The 22,724-nt window shown below is 51.0% G+C and overlaps 1 protein-coding gene across 1 annotated transcript in view; it reads right to left on the reverse strand.

Annotated features, from left to right (window-relative positions):
* The window catches only part of PLB1 (phospholipase B1), a 129,212-nt gene that overhangs the window by 16,559 nt on the left and 89,929 nt on the right, over window positions 1-22,724 (reverse strand). Inside the window, exons 38-51 of the mRNA XM_014731235.3 lie at window positions 22,306-22,386; window positions 21,679-21,744; window positions 20,762-20,862; window positions 19,259-19,340; window positions 18,453-18,557; window positions 17,243-17,338; window positions 16,630-16,701; window positions 10,453-10,518; window positions 7,365-7,425; window positions 6,767-6,825; window positions 4,452-4,519; window positions 4,141-4,184; window positions 3,826-3,925; window positions 111-162 (exon numbers count right to left, since the gene is read on the reverse strand). Of these exons, the coding sequence (XP_014586721.2) occupies window positions 111-162; window positions 3,826-3,925; window positions 4,141-4,184; window positions 4,452-4,519; window positions 6,767-6,825; window positions 7,365-7,425; window positions 10,453-10,518; window positions 16,630-16,701; window positions 17,243-17,338; window positions 18,453-18,557; window positions 19,259-19,340; window positions 20,762-20,862; window positions 21,679-21,744; window positions 22,306-22,386 (1,053 nt within the window). The remainder of the gene's footprint in view (window positions 1-110; window positions 163-3,825; window positions 3,926-4,140; window positions 4,185-4,451; window positions 4,520-6,766; window positions 6,826-7,364; window positions 7,426-10,452; window positions 10,519-16,629; window positions 16,702-17,242; window positions 17,339-18,452; window positions 18,558-19,258; window positions 19,341-20,761; window positions 20,863-21,678; window positions 21,745-22,305; window positions 22,387-22,724) is intronic.

A 22,724-nucleotide genomic window follows, 5' to 3' on the forward strand; every position in this document is an offset into this window, starting at 1 on the left:
AGCCAAGAGCAGGAGCTGCTGAGGTGCACAGGGGCCTCTTTTGGGGCCGCTGCACCCACCCCAGCTGGAGACCCAGCTCCTTTCAGGGTGGCCCGGGGTCCTGTACTCACAGGACTGTTTTTCATTCGCTCCACCAGGTCCCGGGCCTGGGCCGGCATGTCCCTAGGCAGAGGGATGAGAAGGGACGTTAGAGCTGGCTCAGGAGCAAGGGCTCAAGCTGTAGGATGTTGGCCTGGCAAGCAGGTGCTTCAGGAAGAAAAATATCAAAAAGTTTATTCCTTCAGAGTGTATTGGAAGGCTTTTGATTCTCAAGAAATCCCAACCTAGTAATAAGGAGCTGCTGTGGACCTCAGAGCCACATGGATCCAGACCCTGGCAGGGGCTCGTCCAGCCACCTGCTTCTGCAGCCCATCCTCTGGCCACTTGGGGTGGGATCTGCTCGACCTTCCCACCAGGGATGTGCCCTTATGCCTCATCCAGCTCTTTGATTGCAAGCTGAGCCTGCTCAGCTCTTATTTGGCTTCCAGTTTTAAAAATAACCTTTTGTATACTTGACAAAAGTCATAGCCCTAAATTATCCCTCAGCTTTCTTCTTTCCAGACTTCCTGACTCCTCTGACCTTTACTTCTAAGTCCCACTCTCTGTTTCTTTAATCCTTTTGCTTTTCTTCTCTGTGGTTACTTTGGATTTCCACACCCTTCCCCATCTTCTCACTTTTTTCCCCTCCCAACAAAACAGGATGGGGAGACAAATATGGACAGGCTTAGTTCTCCCTTCATCTCCCAGATTCCTGCTGTGAATAAGGAAATGAACACTCTGGAGAAGAGTTGTGTGTCAATGGAATACTACTCAGCAATAAAAAGGAATGAGCAATTGATACAGGCAACAACACAGATGTATCTCAAAATAATTTTGCTGAGTGAAAGAAGCTAGACGAGGAAAGAGTAAATAGTCTATGATCCCATTTATATAAATATCTAGAAAGTTAAAACCAAACTACAGTGACAGAAAGCGGGTCAGTGGTTGCCTGGGGCCCAGGGAGTGGTGTAGAGACAGGAAGGGGCCGGAGGGAGAGACTGGTTACAAAGGGGCACAGGGAAACTTGTGGGTGTGATGTTTATAATCTTGACTGTGGTGATGATTTCACAAGCATATGCATGTGTCAAACCTATCAAATTATACACTTTTCATATGTGCACTATATTGCAAGTCAATTATACCTCAAAAAAGTATGTTTTTTTTAAAAAAAGCTGTGTATATGAGAATTTATGTCAGCAAAAGGATTCAGCCGTGGAGTCTTCTGTGGAAGAAGTTATAAAAGCAGTAACTGGTACAGGATGGGCATTTTAAATCTTTGTATGCCCATGACGAGCTGGGCACGTGGTCAAGCACACATAGTACCATCTTTGCCCTTGGTTCTCATTTACACACCAGGATTGTACCCCGTACACTATTGCTATTGATGGGTATATGAGAAAGCTAGAAAGAAAGCCTGTCCCCATTAAAGGCCACCACAGAAGTGCCTATAACGTTTTAATAGGTTTACTGTGTGACTAGGGGAATTCATGGGTGAGAAGCCCTCATGAGTACCGGGGAAGCTGGGAATGTCCACTTCCTCCCCTCTTCCCAGCCAGGTTCTTCCCACCCTTCAGGCTCAGAGCAAGTCCTATCTTCCTCAGGAGCCTTCTCTCCAAGTCATTTATCCACACCCCCGTCATTTCCTTTTCTAGTCCTGGTGCGAAGAGCTCTGCTCTGGGAGTTATGGGACCGGGGTTCTCCTTTCAGCTCTGCTACTAACTTGCTGTGTGAACTCACCCAAGTTACCAAAGCCTGCTAGGGTTGGATTTTTTCATCTTTTAAATGGAGAGTTTGGGCTGGATGATTTCTGGAGTCCCTTCCAGGTCTGCGTCTGTATTTGGACTGCCCAGTCTACACTTCACGCTTTTCTGTTCTCTCAGTTGTAGTCCAAGGTACAAAATCATTTCAGTCTACAATATTGCCATATGCAACACTGTTTTTTTTCCTAAAAGTTATATCCTGTTTGTTTAGTCTCCTTTCCCCTAGCATGGGACATCAGTAAGCTCTTTGTCTGGCTAAGGCAGGGAGTGCACCTTTTGATTCTTTAGTATCTTTTAGTAATAACACCTTGGGGTTCAGACCTTGGCAAGTGTTCAGTGAATTCTTGCTTAATGATTGATGGAAGGTAAATTAGATGTTGAATAAAACTTTGAAACGAATAATGGCAAACTTCTTTTTTTGCAAACACATTATATACTGTACTAAGTGCTTTCCATGGATTATGTCATTTAACCCTTACGACAACCCTGAGAAGTAGGCACTATTATTATCCCCATTCAGAGATGACAAAACTAAGACTCAGAGGTGCTAAGTGACTTGCCCAAGGTCACACAGCTAGCAAGTCTGGGAGCTGGGATCTGGACACAGATGGTCTGACCCCGGGCCTCATTATCTTCGTTGTTCTGCTGTGGTTTTATATTTCTCTTTAGGTGAACTCATCCTTACCCACACCGTACTAAAAGATAGAGTACAGATGAAGGAGTCAGAAGACAATTCTCCCACCTTGCTTACTTAAGTCAATGGCTGACTCTCCTTTCCCTGGCACCGGACATCAGAGACACCAACAAGAAGCTGCAGGTCTCAGCTACTTCCCCTGCCACTGATTCCGGTGGAAGCACCGAGCAACAGTAAAATAGAAGAGACAGCAAGAGAAGCAAAGCAAAGCAAGAAAGGGGAGAGGAGCTTGAATGTCAACAGACTAAGGAATCAACTCCCGGTTAATGAAGTCTGGGCTGTGAAATAATAATAAAACCATGATGATTACAATAATAATAATAATATTAATGGTAAGAACAGCAATTAGGTGTTGATACTACGCCCCCATGAAGCCGTTTTTTGCAGAAAAAATAGGTTCTTCCTGCTTATGACGTTGAGGAACTGACATTGCTTCCTGTGGCTCAGAGACTCCAGCGGAGCTGAGGGCCGGGTTACCGCGTCTGAAAGACCGCTCCCTGTAAACAAAGTGAGTCAAGCCGGTGTCGTTTCCCTGGTGATGTGAGCACAGCAATCCTTCTACAAAGCAGATACCCAGCACGCTCTGTGCTGAAAATCAATGAACGCCGTCAGGCATTTCAGCTTTAATTATCTGGGTTGTTGTCAACAACAGAAATCCAAGTGAAAACAAACAACCGCCAGGCTGTTTCAGGGGCCCTAACATCTAACTCCCTAGTGTCAAAATAGCTTTTTCAGAGTCAAGGACTCGATGTTCCAAGGCGAGGGGGAGAGAGGAAGGGCAGCCCTCTGCAGGGTCATGCCCTGAGTTCTCCTCCGGTGCTGAGAACCGCCCTGCACGATTGACCCCCTGGGCAGGGAGGTCGAGCTGAGGTCAGCAGGACGGCACCCGCAGCCTGGGGAGGACGTGCTTCCTGTCAAGCCACCTCAAGTGCTCCCTCCTGCTGCCCCAGAGAAGCAGTAACAGCTCGGTGGGCAGAGTGAAGGCTCTGATTCAGCCTGGTCTGAGGCTGGCTCCGCTGATAACTTGTTCTAATAACCTTAGGCCATTTAGGAAGTTGTCCAGCCTCAGGGCCTTCGTGCTAGTACCCATCTTGGAGGGCATGAGGATTCCATGAGATAATCTATGTAAGGGGTCGCCCAGGTCAGGCATGCACAAGTGCTCCATGCACAGCAGCTATTATTGCCCATGGCGGGCCAGGCTCCCAGACACCATGCTTCTCTCCTCCTCCTGTGTCCCACCCTGACCTCTCAGCCTTGCCTTCCACTCTCCCTCCCATATCCAGGTCAACTCACCGAGCTCTGGCCCCTTCCACTGCTACATTCAGTCCTGCCGTCTCCTCCTGTGTGCAGGTGGAGAACCCGAGGATGTGAGGGTTGAACTTCTTTAGAATGTCTTTTAAGAGAGAGGAAGCAGGGAACAGAGGTGAGAGGGAGATGGGCATGCAGTGTTGGGGCACAAGTGTGGGGCTGGGTGGTTCTGGGTCTCCAGGGCTGGCTGACTTCCCTCCTTGCAGATAACCTTCTCTTCCCTCACTCAGGGGAAGGCCCTGGCCTCAGCAAGGGGTTGTTATGGCCATAGTGATGGTGCTTCTCTGTGTTGCTACTTACTGGGCAGTGTGGTGTGGGTCTCCAAGATTCCATCCCCTCCAATGCTGGGGAAGAGAAAGTATATTTGTTAAGATCACCCTGACCTGCTGCTTCACATATCGTCATATTTATGAGTCACCACCAGAGAGTCTGCCCTGGTGAATCATTCCTATCACCCTTAGGACTGACATGAGCGTCAGGAGTCTCCTTGCATCTCAGCACTGGGGCCTGGGGATCCAGCCTTGTCTCTGAAGGAGTGACCCAGGAAACACACAACTTGTGCCTCTTCAGGGCAGTGTCATCAATTCAAACTGAGTGGAGAGCAGCCTCACCTCCAGGAAAGTCCCCTCCAGGACATGGGTAGCTCACTGGTGTTGCTTGGGCGGGCTCCCACGGCTGTCTGTGAAAGACAAAGAGAAGGCTCCAGACCTGTGCTCGGCCCAGGGGCAGGCGGACAGTGCTGGTGTAGCAGCCAGGACCTGGATTAACCTTTTCTGAAAATGGTACTGGCTTTTCTCCAGGCCGCCTCAATCTCTGAGTCGTGCTGACTCCCCAGTCCTCCACACACACCAGTAACCCAGTCCTGGGAGAACTAAGATTCTTCCTTCCCAACATCTCTAGCTCCCATCCCTTTCTTTTTGTTCCCTTTGCCGTATTCCCTGCTGAGACTCTCATCTCCTCACCATGGACAACACTGTGGCCTCCCACCTGAGCCCATCGTCTCCAGTGCCTGTTCCCGTCTCATCGGGCTGCTCACTGCTCTTCCCAGCACACCTCTTCCTTCACGCCTCCCCTTTCGGGGCGGGGGGGGGGGGGGGAACCTTCCAGTGAGTCTCCCTTACCTACAGGGTCAAAGTCAAACCCCTTCACCAACTTTCTGAGCTCACCATAATCTGGTTCCCACTGTTCTTCCCCTCGTTGATTCCCTCCTTTGCTGTCCACACGAACCTTCAGGTCTGAACAGATTGATCTGTCACCATTTCTGAAGCATGAGGGCCTTGGACCCACTACCCCATTACCACCCGCTCCATCCCTCCCAGGATGCTGAACTCTCACCTTTCCAGACCTTAAATCTCTAATTCATTCTCTAAGACCTTTGTCAGCTCCTACCTCCTCTATAAAGCTTTCTCTAAATGCCCTGTCTTTTTAACAAAAGAAATTCATCTTCAAACTTACAAGAATAACATATCTTCATCATAAGTAGTGAAATGATACAAAGATTTTTTAAAAAGTAATAATCTACCTCTACCTCCATCTTTTTATGTTTCTTTTTAAGATTGGCACCTGAGCTAACAACTGTTGCCAATCTTTTTTTTTCTGCTTTTTCTCCCCAACCCCCCGCCAGTACATAGTTGTATATTTTAGTTGTGGGTCCTTCTAGCTGTGGCATGTGGGACGCTGCCTCAGCATGGCCTGATGAGCAGTGCCATGTCCACGCCCAGGATCTGAACCAGTGAAACCAGGGGCTGCCGAAACAGAGCACACGAACTTAACCACTCAGCCACGGGGTTGGCCCCTACCTCCATCTTAATCTCACCTCCTGCCACAGGTTGTACATCCCCTCCTGGCCCCTTACGCACATATACACACCACCAGAGCTTATTAATGGTTAAGAATCTGGTGTATATCCTTCCACAGCTTTCACCAAAGCTTTCACGTTCACACCAAAATTAAAACACGTTCACACACGTATGGGGATATGGTATGTTTTTACAGAAACCAATGCCCTATTTTAAAAGCCCTGTATATCACCTATCTGATTATCTATCTACTTCTGTGTAAGTTTCTTGTTTTCCCGGCTGCACAAGTTTCTTGAGGGTTACAACTACGTCTCATACTCCTTTTCCCTCAGAATTGCTAGCAGAGTATCTGGCACACAGCAATCACTAAATAGTTGGCTAATACAATTCATTTAGTGAAACTGTACTATGTGCAGGAATTGGGTTCCTTCTGCCCCGAAGAACAGTTTTTTGTGTTTTTTTTTTTGAGGAAGATTAGTCCTGAGTTAATATCCACTGCCAATCCTCCTCTTTTTGCTGAGGAAGATTGGCCCAGAGGTAACATCTGTGCCCATTTTCCTCTACTTTAGGTGGGTCACCTGCCACAGCATGGCTTGACAGAGGTGAACAGGTCTGTTCCCGGGGTCCAAACCAGCAAACCCTGGGCCGCTGAATTGAAGTGCACAAACTTAACCACTACACCACCGGGCCAGCCCCAAGAACACATTTTAAATGGGATAGGGGGCGCTGGGCAACGTGTAGGTAAGACTCACCATACTATGAACCTGGGTAGACGGAAATGAGTTCTCTGATAGAGGCAGGCCGACTTGGGTGAGTGCCATACACACAGATGAACCGCCTGGGAGTGGCGGGAACGGGGATGGCTGGCTTCTATCTGGGGATGGAGGGGAGGCCTTGTGGAAGAGGTGGTGTTTGAGCGGGACTGTGGAGGGGCAGAGGGCAGGGCATTCTAGATTGCCTGGGGATGTCTTGTGGCTGCCTGGCTGTGTTTGGGTGCCTGACACTAGTAGGTTCTCAATAGAGTCAGCTCAGTGCTGAATGTGCAGCCAGTATGAAGAAAGAGGTGATTCTGCATAGGGCCCAGCTGGGTTCTGAGGTGCCCAGGCCTGGCTCAGCTCAGTACTCACAGTCAGGGAGTCACCCAGGGCGGCCACCACTTTGATGTCTGCTGGTTGGAGCTCATGGACTAGAGGAGAGAAGCAAAAAGATGGATGGTCACAGGGAGGTCTTCCTTTTAAAGTACAAACTTGACTAGGAGTCGAGATTCTGCTCTAGTCCCACAGGTCCCCATTATACTTATTTCCAGCCTAGGACTTTAGCAGATTTTCCCCTTTCATCCAAAGCAACCAAGGCACTGAAGGTAATAGGCTTGATGGCTATTGTCCATCTGAGAGGAGTCCAGTTCACACTGGAGGGGTCCAGGAAAGTTCCAGCTGTAGCAGTCATGAGCATAGGCAGATAGGACCTCAATCCCTGACTGTACCTACCTCACCAGGCAAGGAGGCATGAAGGGCTGCCATTGGGACTAAGTGGGGAGGCCCCTCCACATGGGAGCCCAGCAGTGGCTGCAGGCCAGCTTCTTGTGGGCAGCCCAGAATCTAGGTCTGCATAGCGTGGGAATAATCAAGGCCTACTGGAAGCTCTGGGGTGTATTTGTAGGGTCTCCCCCCAACCTGACACTTAGCAAGGCCCTCAAGTGAAGGAGGTGACGATGTTTTCACTCACCCGAGGTGGGAACACTGTTGGGAGGATTCCACTCGGTACACAGGAAGTCACTGCCCCAGTTCTAAATCAACAGGAGGAAAGATACGACGCCCAACACTCATTGTACAGGAAGGTTAGCTCCAGCCCAAGAAGGACTAGCTAAGGAATTTGTGATGGAGGCTAGAACTATGTCACTGTGGGGGATCTTGTTAGCATAAGACCTGTTAGTTGTAGATGGACTGAGAGGGAAATTAGAGGGGGGAGGATGGGTGTCTGCTTACCCCTATGCACAATACACGTAACGTGTGTGCACCCGTGTGCACACTCACATAGTCCTTCCCATCTCACCCTATCTCCACTCTTACACGGTGCCAGCAGGCATACCAAAGCAGGGGGGAAGCTGGGAATTCATGCTACAGGTGGTCTCCCAAAGGAACACAGATTTGGAAACCTAATAAGAGATTACAGATGGGTTTTGGTGGTGGTGTTTAACATTATGCTAATAGACACTAATTACAATGCTAGGACTGAAACAATAATTAGTTAAAATATTTTTAGGAAAATAACATGAAATTTTTACAATTGCAAAGTTCCTGGTTTCTGCATATCTTTTTATACGTGTGAATATCTTTTTGCATATTTAACTTAATAGCCAACAACTTCCTTATATGTGTATAAATAAATGTCTATACCTGGGCACCTTTAGTCAAATTTCCTGGTCCCTGGAATACAGAGCACCTTTCCAGATGCTGGAGGAAGGGATGGGGTAGGAAGCAGAGGGCACAGAAATGACCAGCACCAGCAAGTGGGGGAGAAAAAGAGCCTCTTTCCCAGAGTCCCAAACACCTGCATGTCCCCAGGAGGGCCTGAGGGACAAGGGCAGAGCTGGGTGCACAGTAGGGCTCCACAAACAGGTGTGGCCCAGTTGACTGATTCTCCAGGATTGTGACTGCCAGAGGTTTGGGAAGCTCCTCTCTTCTGTTTAGTGAGACAACAGCAGAGACAAGCCTTGGTAAAACACTCGCTTCACAAAGGAGCAAAAATGAAACTTCTTTTAAATATTATTGCTTAATCTGATGTAATTTAGTTTATCCCAAGGGATTGCTCAATTCCTCACACTGATGAATTCCTTCTTCTGTATGGAAGTTTTACTGAAATCAAGAACGTGCTTGTGTGCAGATGACAAATATCCGGGGAAAATGCAGTTAAAACAAAAAGTTCTATGGTTGTGAGCACTTTAGAAACATCCCTGATAGCTGGTGAGCCAGAGACAAGCACGTTCCAGGCAGATTAACAGACGCAGGTTGGAACTTAAGCACGCTCGTCTGTTACAAGGGGAGAACCACACGTGCCTCCTAAACCAGGGCACCCGAATCCCCTGGAGGTCTTGTTAAATGCTGATTCTGATTCTGAAGGACAGAGTTAACTCTCCTAGCAGCAGAAGCAAAGATACATGATTCTGTAAGACCCAAGAGGGCAGGCCCAGACCCACTTTGCTCACCACTGTATACCCAGCTCTTAGCACAGCACCTGCTCCATTTGGGCACCCAATACATAAATAATTAAACCAGCAAACAAATGCCTCATTGACCAGATGCAGCTGACATTTTGATTATAATGGATTTTGGTCAATGGTTTACCTGGGACCAGCCTCCATTGGGCTAACGTGAGCCTGAGAGAATCCAGAGAGGCTGGACAGTGGCATCAGCCCAGCCGTGGAGATGTTATGGTTTGTACCCCAGAGCCTAGCATCTGATAGTCTTCAGTAATTTCATATGGGTTAGTCTCAGCTCTTCAGCTGGCTTATAAAGGTCTTTCCTCAATCACTCCTGCTGTTCCCCAATCCATTTTCCGTACAGTACTCAGGGAGATCTTTTAAAAAGGCAAATCAGATCACTTCACTCTCTCCTGGGACTTCTAATGGCTTCCCACATCTCTCCAGCTGAAGTCCGACCATCTTACTCAGGGGTTCAGGTTCTATATGATCTGGCCCCCGACAACCCCTCTGATCTCATCATCTGGCTCTCCACCTCATTCACATGCCCTCACAGCCACTCTGACCTTCTTGCTCTTCCTCAGCCCCACTTCTGAGGCTTTGTCCTCCCTAGTCCAGCCTGGGATTCTGGCTCTGGCTCTCCACATAGCTGGCATTTTTTCATCATGCATGTCCCAGCTCAAATCTGCCCTCCTCAGAGAGGTGGGGCCTGGCCTGTACAGCTCATCAGAACTTGCCACTCCTCCCCTGCCCCATCACTCTTTCTTGCATCAGCTTCCTCAGAGCTGTCATCACTGTCTGAAATGATTATGTTTAGCTATTTATTCGATGTCTCCTCTAGTAGATTGTAAGCTCCATCCATCAGGGTGGACCCATCTGTCTGGTCTACTGCTCTGTCTCCCTGGCATGTAGTAGGTCCTCAGTATGGAGTAACCTCTAACTCCCCAAGGGCAGGACCACATCTGGTACTTCTCTGAATTCCCTCCAGCACCTAGCATGAGATTGGACATAGCATAGGTGCTCAAATGAAGCTCGCAGTTCAGCCCCAATCCTGGTGGCCAATAGACCTGGTCTGGACCAGATCCATTCTGCAAGGCCTGGTGTGGTCCAGGATCTGCCAGGCCATGTCTGGAGTAGCAGTCCCTAAAGCCATGAGTCCCAAATCCTTTGGAGTTCCTCAGAGCTAGAATGATTGACTTGAACCAAACAAGCCCTGGGGACCCAAATGGATATGTGTCAGCTTCCTGTTGGGCCCAGCCCCTGGAATTGAGGTTCTTCCCACTTGGCTTCCACCTTATAGGAACGTGATGGCACATCAAATTGCTGCCTCTCCTTCATGCCTTTTTGAAAGTCTAAGCTGCCTAATCAGAAATGATGTCTGTGCAAAGGCACTTCCTCTAGCTGGTTGCTGACATCAGGTAAGCACTTGAGAACATGTCAGGACAATCCTGGGACGTTCTGGTTCAGGAGTCCTTTCTTTACATTCCAATTTCTGGTATGTAAGGAGGGTACATTTGTGCCTAAGCTAACACTCTGAACCTGCACCACGCCCTGAGTCACTGGCAGGTGGAAATGGTTTCTCTCTGAGAGAGGCAGACATGCGTCAGGGGTTACCTCAATGGCTGGCTTGGTGGGGTATGTGTAGTTACTGTTCCGGGAAGTTCTCAGGAAGGAATCACTCTAAGAGAGAAAAGAAACCACAGGGAGAGGTCATCTAAAAGCATCAAAGACTGCTTAGGAAAGAAAGAATTAACAGTTCTGTCCTCATTTATCTAACAAGATTCTTCTGCATTTAAATAGAAAGAACTGTATAAACAGAATTTCATTCATTCCCTAGAGGGTTTTACATAACAGCTTTGGCAAGAGATGCACAATAAGAGGGCTTTGAAGGGTTCCACACACGTTCTACTCAGGGTCTATGCTTTCATTTTCCCCCCTCACGACTGAACATCTCCCTCGTCCTCAGAAGGATCTACTTTCTTTGCTTTGTAACTTCTCTGGCAAGAGGTTCACATCATAGCATTTTTTTTCTTTTCTGAAAAGTGTTATGCTTATCAATATATTTTCATATGTAATTTTTTCTTTTTGCCTCCTTTGAACTGTGTTGTCTTACCCCCTCAGGTTGGCTTCACACACTTTGGTCTTGTTCTTTCTCATGAAACACGATCTTCACTCCCTACTTGCCTATCTGTGTTACAACTGGCTTCCACACAAGCCTAGCCAGGAATCCGGGTCTCTTTAGTCGCAGGCGATGGGTCATCAAAGAAGGAAGAAGAAAGTAGATGAAGGATGAACAGGAGGAAAGCATGCTAATGAGAAAACGTAAAAATGATAGTGAAGCAAGAAGAAGTTAGTAAGACAGAGATCAGGAAGGTTAGTAAGACCGGGCCCAGGGCTGTAGACACGCTCACAAGATGTGCTCAGTGGATAGAAGGGCCGTGGTCTGAAAGTTCGGGAATAAAACGGGAATAAGAAGGAAGAACAAGAATGCTGGAGAAGGGGTCACTGGAGATCTGTTCCAGGGGTTGAAAACTGACTGCCCATGGGCTGGACTTAGTCAAGAGACATTTTGTTTTGCTTTGTTCTGTCCTGAATGATGGTTAAAAAAAAAAAAAAAAAAAAAAGGGAGGAGGACAAGGTAGAGGAAGAGGAATGGGGAGGCGGAGGGGGAGGGGGAGGGGAGGAGAAAGATCTGAATGCTCTCAGAAGAGGCCTGTTGTCTTGAGTTCTGGCCCCACCACGTCCCCTTGTCTTGTACAAGATCCCGTTTGTACAGTCGTGTTCCTGCCTGCCACTGCATCTGAATTTGCAACCCCTGAAAGGCCCCATTTTACAGATGAGCAGCAACTGAGCCCAGAGTAGGGAAGGGACCTGATGCAGGTAGAGAACAGGTAGTGAGAGCAGAGCTGGGGCCTGGCCTGACCTGATAGGCCTTCCTGACCAGGAATGGCCTGCTTCCATTCCTCACGCTGGGGTCAGGCTAACAAAAGACACTGCTGGTCAGACAGAGAGGAAGAGGAAGAGAGGGACTCTGAGGTCACCTTGGAGGACAAAATCTACACGTGTACAACTCCCAGCCCCCAGCGCAGACCTTGGCTCCCTGGAGCACCACACGTCTCTCCTTCCCTCTGAGTCGGGGTGTTCCTAGCTGAAACATGGACCAGAGGAGTAGTCAGGGCCCAGGGTGGGAAATGTGCCCTGGACCATATGTAACAGTGCAAGGCAAAAGAGGGCTCACAATGGCCTGTCGCCATGGTTAACTAGGCTCGTCTCTGGCTAACGTTATTTAGCATCCTCTGAGCATTCATCATCAGAAAAGACCAATCTGGGAGCATTCTCTAAACAACAGACCCACGTTTGCTAAGCACCCCATGTGTTCAGAGCACTTTTCTAGGTGTTAGGATGAGGGGAGGATACACAGAGGCTTACAACCCAGCCAGGCAGAGAGCATGAGAAGCCACGAGGCGGTGAAACACCAAAGAATAGTGTGTCCAGGTGGTGCAGTCATTGCTGAGGAGTGGTTGGAAGATCTGGGATGCGTGGTACTCAAAGATGAGACTCGGTGGGGATGGGTCGTTAATTATGGTTCTTCCCCCATTTCAAGGGAGCCCTGACTGAGCCTAGGGTCTGGGGGCTGAAGCTGGACCCAGAGTGGCCAACATAGGAAGAATCAGAGGACAAAGACCTACCCTGCCCTTCTGGAGTGCTGAGTCAAACTGGAGAGTCTGTTTAGTCATATGATCCAAGGGGTGGGGGAGGGGCCAGAGGAGGAGACTGAGTCAAAGGGGTCAGAGGTCAGGGAGACGCTGGAATGCAGCGGAGAGTGAGGCCAGGGCAGGGACAATGAGAGCAGGTCCAGGGCAGTGGCAGACGGGCGCCCTTGGGTGCCAAGGCTTGTTTTATTGACCACCGACCATGTGGTGTGTGCATGAGTCAGACTGGTTTAAAGGCCTGGAGTTGAGCAGACTCCATGGAAGAGGGATTCCGTTTAGTCAGACTGGCCCTCTTAGGCTAGGTTTGTGACACCAGTAGGGAGAAAGTGAAGCCAACTAAATGCCAGCACAAGGAAGTCTTCTTCTAGTTAGAGCCGTGCAAACACCGAGTGGCCTGCCTGAGGGGGCAGAGCCGGCAGCCACCTGATGTGAGTCACCAGTGTGAGTCAGTGGCTGCGGGAAAAGGTCATGTCATCTTGGCTGTGTTACAAGGTGTAGAGTTCCACAGGGAAGCGGTGGTGGTTTTCTTCTGCTCTGTGCTGCCCGGATCAAACTGGGAGTGTACAGTCAGTCCTGGGCACCAACTTACAGGGGGGCCATGTTCCAAGGAGTCATACCTACTCCATGAGACAAGGTTTGGAAGGCCCGTCTATGATAAAGGGTTGGGGGAACTGAGGAGACTCAGGGAAGGGCACGGTGGTGGGCAGGAGGAGGATGTAACAGTGCTACACGGAACAGCCTCTGATATTTCTTTCCAATTCCATTCCACTCCATGCCAAACGTGCTGGTTCACGATCTACTACGTTGATTTCACAACCTGTTAGTGGGCAGCCGCTTGGCAGTTTGAAAAGCACAGCCTTGAGAGGGTGGAAATTTAAGCCGAGGCTCTGGCGATGCCTTGGGAGGGATGTGCTGGGAGAATTCAGTTGTTCTGTGAGAGACTACATCAACAGAATGCCAAGGCCCTCCGCTCAGAGCCCAAGGTTGTATAATTCTCTGTAGTTTGGTGATGGGAAGGTAGGAGCAGACAACCTTCAACATACAAAGTGAGGAGGATCTGAACTGGGGTGGCAACAGTGGAAAGGGAAAGGGGACAGGTGGGAGGGAAGCCTGTCAGATGGGGAGCCTGACGTTTCACACCCATAGAACTGTGAAAACCGCACCAATCCTCACAGAACTCGGGAAGTCCTATGGCTCAGAGAGGTTGGGAAGACAAATATTTAGTTTCTACTTTGACACTCCTTGCTCAAAAGATTATTTTCTGAGTGAATGTTGGTTGGGTTTGAAGTGATGGTGAGGACAAGGCAGCACGAGGAGATTTAGAAGTTCAAGGCAGTAACAAGATAAGAGCGTCTGCCATACGTAATTCAAAATAGAAACACCTCCACACAGTAAAGTCAGTGGAAGGGAATCCAAAAAACCGCTGCTTTTTCTCAAAATAAAGGATTGAATGAAATACCCTGTGAAATTATTTCAGTTTCTCTCTCAGCCCCTCTCTCAGGTTCCCTCTCTTTGTTGACACCCTGATCAAACATTTAAGCTGCCTTCTGGGTAACCTTACACCATCTAGGGCAGCCAAGAGGGAACCATCTCTTCAGGGTTAGAAATACAGAGCCAGAGTTTGAGAAAGAAGTAAGAAATGAAGACAGATTGAGGAATCCTGGGCAAAGAGATTTAAACCCTGGAAATGGACAAATCTCAGAGAAAGGGGATGTGAAAAGAGAATAGGGCTCAGACATGAAAATTGCAGAATTTCCACATTTTCGAGGCTGGGAGAGGGAAGGAGGGTCATCAAAGGAGACTGAGAAGGGGAAGCAACTAGAAAAACGGAACAATCACAGTGGCTTTGTGTCCAAGAATGTAGTGATGAATGAATTTTGAGGAGGAGGAGGTGGTTAACTTCAACAAATGCTTAGAGAGGCCAAGAAGAGAGGTCAGGTCTTTCTACTGGTTTCTTCAGAGTCTGAGGAGCCACGGGCTACTGCCCCCAATTAGAGAAGGAGTGGACAGAGAGGTGATGAAAGCAGGAAGGGGACAACAGTCACAATCCACAGGGTGGCTAATGAAAAGTTGGCTGTAAAATAATTTGTCCAACTTGAAAGTCCAACAGAAATCCACAGAGCGCTGTCAAATGCCCAACCTTGCGCGCAGAATGCCCTTGCAGTTGCCTGGGGATGGGAGAGGAGCCGGGAGGAGGCTGAGAAAGCTTCCCAGTACTCACGTCCCTCTCGGCTTCCTCCTCCCTCCTGGGTCCTGCCTGTTGCGTCTATGTTTAGACACAGTTACAACTAAAATATGTGCCGCCTGGCCCCTGTCAGCTCACACTGAGACGCCGGTGGACTTTTATATAGCTCCAGGGACAAAGGAGGGAGCAGATGGGACCTAAGGAACGCAGAATACTACGTTGCCTGGTGCAGTGAACTTGGGCTGGCCAGCAGATGGATCCTGTTGGAATGGGCTCTGGGGTTGCCTAGCAACCGCTTCTCCCAGGCTAGCCCTCTAAGTTCCAGGAGCCTGGGTTTGCTCTCCTAGGCTCACTAAGGCTCAGTCAAGCTCTGTCCAGGGGGAGGAGCGGAGCCCACAGTGGCTTAAGCGCTGGGTTGAGCAGCACCCTTTCCGGGCTCCTTGCCTGGCCTGGGGCAGAGAGTGGCACAGGTTACCTTGAGTCCCATGGTGACAGGGCTCTCCCTGACCCAGTGCCTATGCTCCAACCTGGTACTTAATAAATGTTTGTGGGGAAGGAGAGCAAATGATGGCTCCCTGGTGTGGGTTGTCATTACTTTTACTATTTAATGAAAGGGAGTTGGCAAATTGGAGAGGGTTTTCTGTGGCTGATGTTCAGTATGACCATATGGGTTGTTAAAATATTGAAATGCTTACCTCCAGTATGGTTTGTAGCCACAACTCTGAGTCCCCAAACGCCCCCAGTATCCAGCTTGCCCTGGCTCCTCCCCTATCACTCACCCCCAGAAATGCTCAGGATCTAGCAATGAAAGGGCTTTCATCGGGCACAGTAGGGCCCTTTAGGACCTTGCCCCAGCCCTTCGGCCAGCAGCTGACCCTCTAGACAGGAGGCATCCAAGCTGCACTTGTCGTTCTATCATTTGACCATTTTCTTTGCTTCAAGCACTAGACCGGGTAACTGAGCCTTCTGCTACCACTGCCTGCACATCTGCACCCCTTCTTCCCGCTGCTCTTGCTCTCCCAATGGGGCTGAGGGTACACCAGGCCAAGACTGGGTGGGGAAGGCAGCAGACAGGGAGCATGGGTCCTGGCAGGGGTCCACTCTCTCTGGAGCCCTGGCGGACACATGGGGGAGCTGCAGGTCCATTCCCTGCCCTGCCAGGAGGGTGGGAGAGAGTGAAGCAGCCTGACCCAGGAGGGAAACCCAGCCTCCCAGATTGGGTCAGGCCCTCTGCTTTTATTGCCGCTGAGGGCTCCCTGGCCTCAGCCTTATTTGGTTAAAAAGCCATAAGACAGGGCCTAGAAAAGGGAGCCGAAGCAATGGGAATATGAACCTGCCCCCACCCCAGGCCTGAAGTCAAGTTTAACAACTGCTTACATTTTCCTCCTTAAAAGGAGCCCTGAGCTGAGTCTCACCCCAGTTATCGAGAGGCCAGTCCGCCTTGTCCCTCCTCCACACAGCTCCGGGGCTTTCCTCTTTGACCCTATCCCTGCTGGAAACTCTGCCACCACTAAGCACAGCTAGTGAGCCCAGCTGGGCTGGTTTCTCGCTGGGCCTCCAACCTGCTGTCAGGCTTCCCGTCTACACCAAGTGCGTCTGCTGGAGGAGCCTTCCTGTCAGCCTCTGGCTTCCTGACTCCCCTTCTCAAGAATCCACCTGTCTCACCTGATCCTCTCCTCTGCGTGGGCCCTGGCCCCCTCTCCCTGCTGCTTCTCCCATTCCTAAAGAAATAAGTGCTTCTGCGCTCTCTTCCCTCTTCATTCTCATCGACTTCCTTCCATCCTCCAAAGTCCGTCCACTCCTGGAGGAGGCTGTGGTGGAGGATGGAGGGGGCAGGGGGAGGTCTGAGCTCTGGGTTTCTGGAGAGAAACAAAGCAGGTCCTCCCTTATTACCTGAGTGGGGCAGGAGAGGGGGATGTCTGCTGGCAGGTCCAGCGTATCCATTTTCCTTCCTAGTGGTTCAAGCTGAGTGGGGAAGAAAAGGAGACACAGGTGTACTAATCTGTTTCTGCTGAAGCAAACACTCCCTGGCAGCATCCTGCTGTGGGGAAGCTCGGAACTTGATTTTAGGGGGTTTGGCTTCCACTCCTGGCTCTGCCAGTTGCCAGCTGTGGGATACTGGGCACGTCGCTTAGCTTCCCTAGGATTCAGCTTCCTCATAAACTCCTAACACCTCTCTTGCAGGGCTGTTGAGAGGCTTACATGAGACAATGTGGTGTAAACTGCCTGGCGCAGTTGCTGGCACATAAAAGAAAATGTTGAATAAATGTGAGCGCTCTGCCTCGTGTTCAAGTAGAGACGCTCATCACAGTTCAAAGCACGGAGAGGAGGGGCAGTTGATCCTGGGCCTTAAGGATTCCATATTTTCAATTCTATAGATTTCTACGGATGCGCCAGCCACCGCTCCTCTATTGCTTGCAAAGAGTCCGAAAACAAACTCCATTCTATAGGGGCTGTGCTTTTCTCTAGACTAGAACCCCAGAGAATGAGGGATGCCCCACTTTACCATGTTGACCCAGAGGGCTCTGGATAGCTGGGAGTGGAATTTCTGACTTGGGTGGATGCAGTCTGGGGCGAAGAAGGACAAATCCAGGTGCCCATCCTGAAGGAGAGAAACGTACGTCCTCAAGATCCTGTCGGCACAGAGGGTGGAGGGGGAGCCACAGCTGATCGGCCTGACCCCTGGGATTGACTACTCAATGCCCTCCTCCCCCGAGGGTGCTCCCCGCCATTGGCCTTCTACTGAGCCTGCTCACCTCAAGAGGGAGATCAGAGCAATCCCACAGACCAACAGCCTCAGGTGACCTCAAACCGCCACCCTCCTTTCTTGCCCCGCAATTCCCCTTATTTAATCAAAAAAGTGCCATATTTATTTTTAGGCACTTTTGTATAATGCCCTAGCCATGCCATGGTTGAGGGAAAGAGACCCGAGCCTCTGAGGAGGTCTTGGCTAGCCAGCTGGGAAAAGCTACTTCCCAGCCCTGAGCCAGCTGGTCCCAGTGGTCTTGGTGGGAAGAACAGGGCCGGGCCTTGGGGCAGACATGGGCAAAGCCAACGCCAGGGCAGCATGCCACCCTCCTCTCTCTTCAGGCACTCAGTGGCGCTCAAAGCTTCTTCAAGCTTCCCTCCAGGTAGGTGAGGCCCTTAGGACGGAGGCCCAGGTGCACAGAACCGAGTCCTCACCCTGGTCCACTCACAGAGTTCTTCTGCTCAGAGTGGAAGTGTCAGGTGGAGAGCACAGCGAGCGGAGAGACGGAATACCCGGCACCCTCCTTTATAACTGCAGTGTTGTGTGTGTGGCAGAAAGTGAATAATCTGGGGTTGGACACATTTAAATCTTGTGTCTCTGTCCCTTATTCCCTATACGATTTTTGGAAGGATATCTCACATCTCTGAGCCTCTGTTACGTGGGGATGCTAATGACCATCTCAAAAGGTAGTTGTGAAGATTTTATGTGTGGGAGGCACAGTGCCTGGCACGTAAGAGGTGCTCAATAAAACGGAGGCTGCTCCTGGCAGTAACCAGAACATCCCACGTCAGGCCGCCTCTGGAAATGCAGCTCAGATGCTCAAGGAGGCTGCACCCACTAGAACAGCATCTGGAGAACTGCCTGTGTCTTTCCTGTTTTATTCCTACTCTCATGGAAGCACTGTCCTGTCTGCCTTGAATTTCTGTTTCCCCCCAGGAGCCCCAACAGCGGGGGGCAGGGAGCATACCGCCAGGATGGGGAGCTGGATGTTGTGGAAGAAAGGCTGCAGGACCACAGAGAAGTCCTCCTGGGTGTCGTAGCGACCCGACTCCACCAGCTCACGCATGCTGCTCTGAGGACACACGCACGGGTGCCTTCAGCACAGGCCCTGGGCTGGCCAGGTGCCCAGTGGGGAAAGGGTGGGAGTGATGGGCAGGACCACTGCCCCCAGCTCCCTGGATGGAGTGGGGTTGGGGGGGGGGGGCTGACTCAGCCCCTCCCTTGAGAACACAAGTGCACTTGATTGCAAATCTCTTTCCAGAGAATTGAAAACAGGTTGTGTCACCTTTTTATTTTGGTTTTAAGTGAACTGCCAGCTCTCAAGGGCCAGGCAGGAAGTCCCACAAAGAAAAACCTGGGGTCTCTAGAGGGCCCCCAGGCTCGGGACACAACTGCCCTCCTCACAGCCTGCTTGTTGAGGAGGTGGGTGTGTGTGTGGGGGGCGGCTGGGCCCCCAAAGTGCCGGGAAGGGAAAGGGGTCCCTTGCGGAATCCAGGGCTACCGCCTTCTTCAGGCCAAGCATTGGGGTTAAGCCACCAAGGGCAGCTCAGCTATGAGGACTTTGCCGTCTGGAGTCCTTTGAGGTGACTCCAATCCCGGTATCTGAGACACCCCATCCAGGTGGGGCAGAGGAAGGGCCCAGGATGGCGAAGTCCCCCCTCAAACCCTGAACAGCTCTTCCCTTCCCTGGGTGCCTCCCCTAGGGGGCCCTGGGCTAGTGTGTTAGAGCAAGGGGGAGCAGAACACACAGAATGGTGCCCTTCCGGGTCTCACCTGGTAGGCTTGGGCGATGGCCTCCAACCTGGCCAGCTCTTGGGAGCTCTCCCGCGGGGTCAGAACACAGTTACACAGAACACTGCACAAAGAGGGGGAGGCAGGAGACCCAGAGCTGAAGCCCTGGTCAGGGCCTGGCTCTGCTGCACGGGGGCAGCTCCCAGGAGCCCTGGCTTAGGAGCACATGTGCCCTGCGGCCATGATGCACGTGCTGAGGGGCAGGTTTCAGGCCTGACCCGGGACCTGGAGAAAGTCCCAAGGGTGTATGAATGAGCACCCTCTCACATTAACGGAGTACAAGTATTGGGCTGCAGGCCCTGGGTCTGCAGAAAATTACGCTGAGCCAATGAATTTAGGCCATGAAAATTCAATGTCCAGTCTTTAAGAATTCATCCTTTGGTCCTGGAGCTGGTATTTTGGGGCCTCTGGTGCTCATGCCCTCAGACACCTCCTTGGTTCACACTAGTGCCCCACTGTGTCCTCTTTTGTTTTATTATGAGTTATTTGACATCCATAAAATACACTTAATGTTAAAATGATATCTCTAAAGTCCTCAAAACAGTCCCTGGTGCACAGTAAATTCTGTAAAAGTATTTGTTAAATAAATAAATGCACGTATAAGGTTGGTGGTCTGACGGTTAAGGTTCGGTGCTCTGACTGTGGTGGTCCACGGTCGTTCCTGGTCAGGCAACCACACTGTCTGTCAGTTGTCACACTGTGGTGGCTGCGTGTTGCTGTGATGTTGAAAGCTATGCCACCGGTATTTCAAATACCAGCAGGGTCACCTGTGGTGGACAGGTTTCAGTGGCGCTTCCAGACTAAGACAGACTAGGAAGAAGGACCTGGCCACCCACTTCTGAAAAAACTGGCCATGACAACCCTGTGAAGAGCAGCAGAGCACCGTCTGATGGAGCACCAGGAGGTGAGAAGATGGAGCCAAAAGACTGGGCAGGGTTCCGCTCTGCGGAACACAGGGTTGTGAGGAGTTGAAATGGACTCAACGGCACTAACAGCCACGTATAAGGTATGAAGAATAATAAAACACACACCTGTATACCTCTCACTCAGCTTCAGTAACAAAACACTCCCGATCTGGAGTTCCCTTGTGTCCCTCTCCAGTTCCATGCTTCCCCATAACGGTAACTGAACGTGTGCATCATTTCCCACTTGCTGTCGCGGGTCGACCACGAATGTACACATTCCTCTATGTACCCCCTTTTCACAGGCCGGGCTCCGCTGTCTCTTGAACACCAGCCTTGTCCCAGCCCTGGTCTCTCCCTCTGTGCTCCCCCACATCACAGAGGTTCCTGCTGGCACCCTGAGGTTGGGTAAGGGGGGCCACGGATCTGACCTCTGAGAAGACGGTGGTCCTGGGGCAAGACCCCCTTTCCAGACTTGGCTTCACGGACAGACCAAGTCACAAAGAACCCAAGGAGTCACCACCATGTGAGCCAGACCGGCGGTGAGCACTTCTCCGGCCAGGGGCAGCCAGCACCTGCCTACCTGGCCTGCTGTACCGGGCACTTGTCTGGGTTCCCCAGGAACACCTGCCGCACGACGCTGGGGCTCATGAAGTCCACGAGGTTGACCAGGGCTCTGGGCACCTGTGGGCAAGGCTGCAGATGAGAGAGGGGCCCCAGCGCCTCCTTCGTCAAGCTGCCTTAGGGCCCCAAGAAGGAGAACTGGCTCTAGGGTCCCTGTAGATCTCCAGCTGGTCATCCCTGAGTGGAGTTCTGGGGAGGCGTCTACACGGGGTTACCGCCTAGGGCCCTGCGCACCATGCCACTCACATGGGCTGCAGCGTGAACGGCGCCTCCTGGAGTGGGGACCACATGGCAGACCAGAGTCTAAATGCTGAGAGCTCAGCTGTGTTCAGCCATCAGTTAGTGAACTCAAAATTTGGTGAAATAGGTGCCCCGTCTGCCAGGACGTTAGCCCTCACCAGTTCCCTCTAGCCCAACCTGGACTAACTCTGCTGGGCGGGCTGGGGACTCCACCACTCAGAGAAGCATCTGGCAGTCAGAGTGCTCCCTCCTGGGCAGCCGGAGCAGCTTGTCCATGCTGGGTAATGGGGAGAGAACACGCTGCCGGGAGCAGGACCAGAGAGGGGCTTGCTCTCGACACACCCTATGGCTCAGAGTGCACAGTGCCCAGCCTGGGAGCCGACCAGCTGCTGCCACCAGGGAATGTCCCAGGTAGCGGTGGGGGGACAATTAGTGCACACAGTGCCTCCCCTTCTTCAAGCCTGAGGTCCTTCTGGGCTGATTCTGAATGGAGTGAGGCTTACCTTGACGGTAGAGCCCGAACTCCGGAAAGGGAAGGCGCCCATGCCCTTGGCTGTCTCCTTTACCATCTTCCCCCATCCACCTTGCCCGCACTGTGGGTGAGCTGTGTCCAGCTTGTGGGAGCCCCCCACCCACCTCTCTGTGCAGGATGTCCAAGGCGTTGCGGAGATGCTCAAAAAAATTGGCTGCAGAATACAGATTCTGGGAATAGACAGGAGGGCAGGGGAGGAGCTGGTTAGGGCAGAGGGCAGCTGGGCAGTTGTAGGCCCCCCAGCTGGCTCCTGCCCCAAGGACTTCTTCTCCCTCTCGCCTCCAGCTGTGACAATCTCAGCATGTTGAAATCTGAGGTGAACCATTGACTACTTGCTGTTGTCAAAGACGGGCCAGCCACAAGACTGGAGCTTTCAGCCACAGATTTAGTCCAGGAGCAGAAAGTGCAGAGTCCTCCTTCCAACCGCTTGGGGTTTGCAGCTGCTTCTCTTTCTGAATTCTCAGGAATTGTAAGAAAGGGGAGTAGAAGCACCATATATCTGCCACCTGCTGCCTCACACCACCTGGGATGTGGAGGTGGAGCCAGAACCCTGAGGCTCGTGGGGTAAGAAGTGTGTGAACATGTGTGCATGTGCGCGTGTATGAATTGTACGTGTGCAGGCACACACACGTAAGCGTGTTGGACAAGTCTAGGGACTGCTCTCAAGGAGGATCTCCCAGGCCTACAGGTCAAGGTCAGGGGCAGCGAGCAGCCTGGCCCACCCCTGTTACCGAGTCCGTGCAGTAGTCACACAAATCGCTGTTTCCAATCAGCACCGTGATGACCTTCCAGTCCTCATGGAAATTTACTCTCTACACAGAGGAGGAAAAGGCTGGATGATTCCAACAAATAAACAAAAATGCCACAGCTCTAGGAAATCCAATCAACCCTCTAAGGCTTCCTTGCCCACTTGAACTAGTAGAATCAATCTCAGAGCTGAAGGAATTTTAGAGGTTTATTTATAGACCACAGACTGTAAGGATGGGGAGGGACTTTCAAGGTCATTGTCACCGACAACAAACCTCCCATCATGGACATAATCTCCTCCAGCTGGCCTCACACAGGGGCTGCCCTACTGCTGCTTGAATGCGTCTAGTGACAGGGTGCTTACTACTTTTCATGGCAGTCCATTTCATTTGGGGACTTTAGT

The sequence above is a fragment of the Equus caballus genome, chromosome 15 (genome assembly GCF_041296265.1).
Source record: "Equus caballus isolate H_3958 breed thoroughbred chromosome 15, TB-T2T, whole genome shotgun sequence".
Classification (NCBI taxonomy): Eukaryota; Metazoa; Chordata; class Mammalia; order Perissodactyla; family Equidae; genus Equus; species Equus caballus.